Source organism: Mesocricetus auratus, unplaced genomic scaffold (assembly GCF_017639785.1).
Source record: "Mesocricetus auratus isolate SY011 unplaced genomic scaffold, BCM_Maur_2.0 Super-Scaffold_100021, whole genome shotgun sequence".
Lineage (NCBI taxonomy): Eukaryota > Metazoa > Chordata > Mammalia > Rodentia > Cricetidae > Mesocricetus > Mesocricetus auratus.
The window spans coordinates 8,668,045-8,677,033 of NW_024429202.1; the positions used below are offsets into that span (position 1 = coordinate 8,668,045).

Below are 8,989 nucleotides of genomic sequence, written 5' to 3' on the forward strand. Positions count from 1 at the left end.
GGCTTCAGTTATCTACAAATGCTACTAGAGGGCCCGACTTTCATGTGATGCTAGGCATTGAGTCATTTCTGTGTTTGGGAAGTGCAAAGAGAATCTGAAGTGTTGTAATTTGTTTCCACTTCAAGAGGAACTAGGAAATCATCTGAAGACATAATTAGCTTGAGTGAAGCAGTTGCCAGTGGATGCAGAAGTGAAATGAAGTCTGAATTTAGGTCCTGCCATTAAGTTTAACAGTACTTGAGATCGCACTAAACTGCTGTATGGAGTAAGCTTGGCTGGAAAACGGATTTTGTCATGTTAGCTATACAAATGGAAAGGCTTTCCTCAGAGGTAGAAACCGGGCCCAGTGGGGACACTGTTCCCACTATGTTATTGGCACAGTCAGTGTAGTCAAGAAATATTATATAATGTTGACTTCTTGGAAATAAATGGCTTAAAGAACACAGATAGCAATTTAAAGACCTTCTCGGTGTATTCTTAAAACTTTGCCAAGGTCCCTGACTTTCCTGAGGGTTCTATTTCAGCAGAATTGGCTTTACAACGGATCCCATTTTTCAGTGCTTTTCATTATAAAGGCAGGTATTTTAACAAAGGGAAAAATGCGCTTCATACTCCAGAGTGAAAACTTAGGCTAAGGATTAAAAGTTAGTGGGCAGTGCTGGGTAGAGAAGTTTGTGCTGGAGATGCATCTGCAACTGTTTCTGTTCTCCTAAGGCTGGGACGTCTGGAATAGGTGGTATGGAGCACGGAGAAGGGCTCTTGAGTTCTTTGTAATTCTCTTTCCCAGATTCTGCTGTCTGTCACGCCCTTCGAGGGCAAGGGCAGATGGGTTGTCTCGGGCAAGAACTCAGACCAGAGCTGGTCAGAGACTGAGCCGCACAGCCCTGTTGTAGCCGTCCTCTGCAGGAGTGGGGTCCATTGCAGGTTGTTTGTGCTTCCCCTCCTAACCTACGCAGATGCAACGTGCTCTGTGTTGCTCTACCAGGCGATTGATTACCTTGCTGGTTAGCTTGCCTCATTGGAAAGCAGTCTGATGCCTGCTTAATCTGATGGATGCTGACTATAATCACTTACTTGGACCTGCCTATCATCAGTAGAGGGAAGGGTCACTGGAACAACTGTGTCCCGACTGTGACAGGATCATCTAGCTGAGTGATAGACTGGGCAGTGAGCTGCTGTCCGCTGTGTGTTTATTTTGGGTGTCTGTCCCTAAAGGTCTTTTTATATAAGGTTATATTCTGGCCCTTTAAGCAAGTTTCAGTGAGGGATGCTCTGAATGTTTCTAACCTCACTGGAATGGACTTAAACTGCAGACAGTACTGGAGACCCAAGGAGAATATGTTTATTTTGGAATTACTTAAGCTTAGTAACCTTAACAAACTCAGTGAGCTTGAAAGTAACAATTACACTTTTATAAGTCCCATACAGCTCCCTTTGTAATGACCCGAGGAAACACTTACGGGTCCACTGATTCATCTCCTGGGGACCATCAGTTTTCCATTGGTCTCTGGCCAGTCTTTTTAGACAGTTTCTCTTCTATGCACTTAAAAATAACATTTCTGGATGTTTTTCTAAAAATAATACCTGTGCTTTTTAGAAAATTTAAGAAAAATAGAAAAACTACAGAAGAAAAGCTTACTATTCATAACCTCTCTAGATGCAGGCACCTCAGACTTTGTACAGTACACACATGTACACACATACACTTTCTTTTTCCACTCTTAGGATTTATTTAATTTCATAGTGTGAGTTTGCACACACAGGCTGGATAGTATGCATATATGTATGCCGTGTATGTGCTTTATGGCCATGGAGGCTAGGAGAAGGTGTTGGATCCCTTGGAACTGGATGGCTGTGAGCTGCCCCCGTGTAGGTGCTGGAACTCAGACAGGGGTCTTCTGCTAGAGCTGCACCCGTAACCTTTCAGTGTGTAAAGTTTTAAAACTAAGTTGAAATGATCATGCGCGTGTTTTTCACCAAATAGTATAAAAAGAAAAGGACCGTGGTCACTCCCATTTAAACTCTACAGGAAAGTGTAGCTTTTGTAAAATTTGAATAAGTGCCAATTATGTTTATGTTTGCTACTGCCTACAAGGTTGTGAAATGTAACCTTTTAATCCTGTGAACCACCTTAGAGGTATTTTCTATAGGTACAGCTTGTTTAGAATAAAATAACTTAGAAATTTAACAGCTTCATTCAAGTGTTGAAATCTTGTTATGGGGGACATACAAGTTCATGTCTTGTTTATGTGTCTGGTGTGTTTTATTTTTTTTAAAGGGAGTTGCCTGATGGCACCAAGCCACTCACTTCCCCAGTTTGAATTTCTTCAGGGATGTTTGTACAGCCAGTTAAATGATGAGAATGCTAGGAAGCAGGCTGACTAGAGGGTAGCCCGGTGTTCAGAGTCCATCTTTGTGTTGTTGTTGGTATTGGGGATCGATTAGACCTGGAGCCTCATGCATGCTAGACAGATGCTCTACCACAGCTACATCAACAGCCAGTCTTACCTTTTGAGACAGGGTCTCACTCAGTTATTTAGGCTGACTTCAGACTCATAATCTCCTTCCTGGCTAGTAACAGGCCTGCTCTTTGAGGCCTGGTTTGTTGTTCATTGTTCTAGGGAGCCTGAGTGGTGGGTTGTGTAGAGGTGACGCTCCCTGTTGCTGCCGGGCACTTTCTCACAGGTGGAAGCCTGGCCCACCTGCTTGCTGCACATGTGATCATAATTGCCTATACGAGATGCAAATGTCAAGAACAAAGATAATTATTTCCTTGAGCTTTTCTTGTCTTGAGTAGTTTGTACACGAGCAGTTTCTGACATATATCCAACAGACAAGGCTGGCCAGCTGCCAGAAGTCCACCACCAAATTTAGTTTAATGAAAGAAAACGAACTTCACCTGACTGTTGTGGAGATGGAGCATAAATAGAGTGCTTTTCTCCATGCTCCTGTTATGCACAATGTTTAGAACCAGAAATGTTTTAGGTTGCAGAGTAGAGTTTTTGCATGTATACAGTGAGAGGCCTTGGGATGGAAATTCAATATGTTTCTTATATCCCTTATGCAAATAGCCTGAAGGTAATTTTGTTTTTTTAAACTTTTATTATAATATAGCATCTTAAATAATTTTGTGACCGGTCAAATAGGGTTAAATGTAAAATTTCCACTTGAAATAAATGTCAGTGCTCAGAACATGTAGATTGTAGAACATTTTATATTTCATTTTCAGATAGATGTTCGTCCTTTAAAAATAATTGAATAGCATTAAAATCATTCATTTATTCATTCATTCTGGTTTCTCTGTGTAACCTGGGCTGTCCTGGAATTCTCTCTCTGTAAACTACCAGGCTGCTACAAACTCAAGAAACTGGCCTGTCTCTGCCTCCTAAGTGCTGGTATTAAAGGCAAAGGCGTGCACCAGCACCAGCAGCATTTGTACTTCATGTGTGTGTCCTTGTGTGTGTACATGTCTGGGTGCCCACAGAGTACAGAAGAGATTTGCGGGTGGGTGTGAGCCCACGTGGGTGCTGTGAACCAGTGTTCTCAAAACAGCAGCAAGAGCTGCTTAGCTGCTGGGCCACCTTTGCAGCCCCCCTGAATGGCGGTTTTTGAGAGATGTTGATAAGTGCCTTTATTTACTTATTTATTTACTTTAAATATAGTGTCTCACTGTGCAGCCCTGGGTGGCTTGAAACACTCACTGTGGTCTTATACTCACAGAGATGCACCTGCTTCTGTTGCTGCCATATTTGGCAGTATAAGTGATCTTTAAGATGTAGTGGTTTGAAAGCCTAGTTCCCCTCCCTCTTTTAGAAGAACATTTGGTAAATCAGCTGTTGGAGGATGTTTCATTTCCTTCAGTCAGTATTGTTTGAATCAAGGTAAGTTTCATTAGGGCAGCTGCTAACCCTAACTAAAACGTTAGCATTGAGAGTAGTGAGCTTCATTATGGCATTGACACACAAAAGTACGTCAGTGTCCTTGCTCCTTCCTGTTTGCCTTCCCTGCCACCTGCCCCTTCCCTGCTTCCCTTCCTAGGCCTCTGCTCGCTTGTTCTCTAAAGCACGTAAGACTGGATCGGATAACAGTCTGACCGCTGTCTGTAAACCACCAGCGTTTACCTTCTGGCACCTCAGGTCTTGCTGTTGGTAGGCCTGTCTTTTCTTCCTAGTGTGCTTAGCAGTTGTAGGTTGTGCCTCAAACACTTATTGATGTCTTCCTTCCCATCTTAATAATTAGATAACAGTGTCTGATAGCTAAAATTTAATATTAAAAAGCTACCTTTCATTTTTTATGTATGATGACTAACTTTATATATATGTATGTGTTTATATATATAGTTAGTGACAACAGTTTTTTTCTTGTGTTTTAGTTTATTTTATCTAAGCTTGTAGTTGAGCCAGAAGATCTTTATAAATCTTGAGGTGAATGAAGTGTAATTGTTGGCAATAACTGGAAACTAACAACTTTGAAGTGTTAAAGTCTCTGGTGGTTTGGGAATAATAAACAGCTGAACTATATGAGTGAGGTAATTCCCAGAGACAGGGGACTCAGTGCTAAATGTACCACGATGGCTAATTAAATGGTTTCTGCACATAGGTATTAAGCTGTTAACCAAGCTGGAAATTGGATATCTGTGGAGTGTGGTCAATGTAGAGCTAATTGAGATATCTTAACCAATGAAAATGTTAATTTGTATAACTAATTTTTAAGACACACTGCATTAACTTGAAATTCTATGCTTTTAAAGGTTTTTGGGTGTGTGTTGAAACCCACATGTGAGTGAAGTCTAATGAGGGTATTAGATCGTGTTGAGTTTTACACACAGTACCGACCTTAGTGTAGCTGTGGAATTCATTGCTCAACTCTTGTGGAAGGAGGACTGTTTAGTGGTTGTGGCTGAGAAGACATACCAGTTCTGAAGATCCCAGCTGGATCTGTTCTCTACCTTGGCTGCTCATTAGAACTTTCTGGGGACTTGGGAGACAGTGGTCTGAGATCATTGAGTCGGAATCTGGGACTCGTCAGTTTTAAAAGCTTCACAAACAATTACAAGTTTAGCCATGGTCCAAACCACTAGTTTAAAAAGACAGGGGAGAGAGTAAATATAAAATACGTTGCCTCTCCTTGACTGTGTTGTTAAGATAAAATTATGAGTAGTTTAAATTTTTTAAAATTTGCTGGGTGTTGGTGGCGCACACCTTTAATCCCAGCACTCGGGAGGCAGAGGCAGGCGGATCTCTGTGAGTTTGAAGCCAGCCTGGTGTACAGAGTGAGTTCCAGGACAGGCACCAAAGCCACAGAGAAACCTGCCTCGAAAAAACAAAAAACAAAACAAAACAAAATTTTTAAAATTTATTTTTAAGTGTGTGTGTGTGAGTGTACTTGAGTGCAGGTTCCCATAGGGGCCAGAGACATTGGGCACCCCAGAGTTGGGCACCCCAGAGTTGAGACTTAGAGGAGGTTGTGAGCTGTGTGACTTCCGTGCTGGGTCTTTTGCTCTAGGACCATAAGGATAGTTGTTTTATCTTTCTCCGTGCCACTTTTCTAGAACCTAGATCCAGAGAGTTCGGTTTGGATTTCAAGGACAGGGGAGAATTCTGCTATATCCAGAAGAACTAATGGTGAGGATTGTTTCTCACTCAGAAGTAGTCTTTCCACTGTTAGGACACTCTTGGAGGTATAAATCACACAGCTCAGGCAGCTTCTGTAGGGTAAACAGATCTCTGTTTCTCCTGTATCCACAGAGCTGTGCAGATGCCACTACAGTTACCTTTAGGAAATTTTCTTCACCTCTCGAAGAAACCCTGTACCCTTAGCAGTCACTTCTTTTTTTTCTTAACCTATGCAGCTGTAGACAACACTAGTTGCTTTTCATGCTGTAGATTTGTTCATTCTTGACACTTCATGGAAGAGAAATCATGTAGTGTATTGGCATTTATGATTGGTTGCTTTCACTAAGTAGAGTTCCACAAGTTCACTTGAGTTGTAGCATGTGCTAGTACTTACATGCTTTTTTATACCCGGGTGCCACTTCATAGTGTAGGTAATAGCTCATTTTGTTTACCCATAGACAGTGGTGGGTGATGGGGTTATGAATAGTGTTGTGAGCTTGGTGTATACGTTTTGCCACTGCATGTCTTCACTTGGGTATATGCTGGAAGAAATTGCTGACTCAGCATACTCAGGAATCCTTCACCTTGTTTGAATTTCATTGTTAGAAAACCTCATCAAGTCAGAGAGTACCAAGACTTCATGTTCTGATAACACTGCATTGTAGAACAGAGGTCCAGTGTGTGTCACTTGATATGGTGGTTTGTAGAAGACACCTTGCCCACCTAAAAGAAAACACAGCTGTTCTCTGCTTTTTTTTTTCCCTCAGAACATCCACATGTCTTTTGTTAAAGTTGGAATTTAAAGATTTTCAAGCCTTTCCCTCATTCCTTTAGTGATTAGAGAGGAGTGAAATGGTTGGATTCTTCGTATCTAGAAAGCAGTCATTGTAATTAGGGCCCATACTTGTTGATTGGTTATTCTGGGTGAGGTTGTGTGTGCCTGAGGGTTTTTATATACAGTATCCACTTTAAGTTTCATAGGTAACTGTCAGCAGTGACTGCTGGTTTATGGCTGACGGGGAAATGGAGGCAGCGTGTTAGATAGCCTGCTGCATCAGAACGGCCGGGTGTCGTGCTGGGAAGCCCCGTGGTTCTTTACCCACTGCACCTTCTGCCTGCCCCACAAGAGTTGTTGGTCCTGTTGGCAGATGTCCTGCTGTGGAACTGAGGAAGATCGGGAACAACAGCAGTTTACACGGGGTCAAGTCAGTTGCAGAAGCATAAAAGCTTAACTTGTATAAAATGTTGAATGAGCAATGGCTTTAAAGGAGCTTTATTTAAGGTAATTTTAGCTCCATCTCATGTTTCAAGGCTCATACATGCGATGCAGTACTCTTTCCTCTGCCCCGGTGGCTTACTGGACTCTGACTTCCGATAACGTAAGCTGGAGATGGGTGGGTATAAAAATACTTTTTCAGTGGGCCTTCTATACACGAGTGGAATATTGTTCGATATAAAAGGGGACAGATGTGTGGTTGTGAAGTGAATTTTGAGATGTAACAGAAGATGGCTAGGTGGCAGCCTAGAGTGACTGTGGATGAATGATCACAGAAATCATTTGCACAAGGTAGACAGCAATTTCCCCATGCTCCGTAACTGAAGCCTACTTTGGGATTAAATTGTGGGTGAAGTTACTGAATATTTGGGTGTAAGGTAATTTCTTGTTGAGACCAATTTTATGTTACATATATCAATGTAATAAGAGGAGCCCTGTTTGTGCATTTTGCTTTTGTTACTTATCCTGTTATTAATAATCTGCTTCTTTATGTATATTGTTGTGATTGTCCACTCTCTCCCCAATTCTGAAGATAAACCGGGGTCACATGACAACAGAAGCCAAGAGAGCTGCAAAAATGGAAAAGAAGATGAAAATTTTGCTTGGTGGTTACCAGTCTCGTGCTATGGGGCTCATGAAACAATTGAATGACTTATGGGACCAAATTGAACAGGCTCACTTAGAGCTACGCACTTTTGAAGAGCTCAAGAAACATGAAGACTCTGCTATTCCCCGGAGGCTCGAGGTAACACCATGTGCTTTCTCATTGCTCAGAAGGAGAACTATGGAGAGTGACTCACTCCGAATTCCCTTTTTCCTCCTTCTAGCCGGTTATCTCTGAAGTTGGTTCTGGCAAGCAATGGGCTTATGACTCTAATCTAGACCTGCCTCTGTAGATGGTGGCAAGCAAATGATTGCCGCTAGGAGGCTTTTCTCTTTGTTTGTTTTCAAGGATAGATAGGTAAATCTTGTGATTAGTCTCCCTGACACTTAGTGGCTTGCCATTTATGTGCTTCTGGGGAAACCAAAGCAGTTTTGTGATTGTAGATGCTGAGAGCCTTGCCGTTCATTTTAACTCCCTAGTGCACACTCTAGCCCTGCCCAGCTGCAGGGCAGCCAGAGCGGTTTGCAGTGTGTTGTGAGCGTTAAGAAGACTGTAGAGGCTGTTTGTTGGGCTAGGATAGCAGAGAGATTTTACAAGATGGTAATCACGTGACCAGAGCAAAAATGGCTGCGGTGTTGAATTATAGCAAAGATATTGACTGTTTTTCTGGGAAGTGTATCCTTGCTGAGAATTGTGAGTTAAACAGCCATTTGTGAGACAGACTAACATAAGTGGACTTAGGTTTGAAGTAACTGGAATCTTTTCTCCTTAAGTGTCTAAAAGAAGATGTGCAGCGGCAGCAGGACCGAGAAAAAGAGCTTCAACAGAGATACGCAGATTTGACGATGGAGAAAGAGACTTTACAGGCAAAGTTCTGAAGCACAGCTGATGCCCTCCACAGAGGAACTACTTGCTGGTTTCATATCTGCAAGGCCGAAACTGATGTTTCTCTTCATTGACAAACTTACCCAGCACCTGTGGTTTCTCAGTTGTTTGTTTTGAGTGATACCACCGATCCTAGGTGCTCTGTGTTACAGAGTTGGACTCCAGGATAATGAGGGCTTAAATTATCTAGACGCTCATTCTTTGCCAGTGTCATATTTGCAAAATTTCGTAGTTTAGGCCTTTAATTTAAAAAGCCTGACTTTAAATACTGCCTGTGAGTAAACCCTTGAATAAAAGAACATAAAAAATAAAAAACCTAAGAGTGTAGCCTTCTGCTTGAAGTAATTAGATACTTAGGGTGTCTATAGGGCCTCCAACTGTACTTACTATATACCATACTTAATGGGCACCTCTGTGTAAACTGAATGGCGATTGTAAGTCCTTAGGAGGCAGTCCTTTGTGACTCGCTTGTTAAAACCTAACTCCCTCCCACCCACCCACCCACCCACCCACCCAAAAGTATCGCATTAGGAATGTTTCTTTGCTGGTTACTGATATGAAAATTGTGGATTATAACTTGAAAGATCTGCTTTGTTTTTATTTTTACTT

The 8,989-nt window shown here is 41.9% G+C and overlaps 1 protein-coding gene across 1 annotated transcript in view; it reads left to right on the forward strand.

The window, feature by feature from the left end:
- The window catches only part of Cdc5l (cell division cycle 5 like), a 39,391-nt gene extending 30,696 nt beyond the window's left edge, over window positions 1-8,695 (forward strand). The window contains exons 15-16 of the mRNA XM_005072317.4: window positions 7,424-7,636; window positions 8,269-8,695. Coding sequence (XP_005072374.1) covers window positions 7,424-7,636; window positions 8,269-8,373 — 318 coding nt within the window. The 3' untranslated portion in view covers window positions 8,374-8,695. The remainder of the gene's footprint in view (window positions 1-7,423; window positions 7,637-8,268) is intronic.
- Window positions 8,696-8,989: the final 294 nt, after the last annotated feature.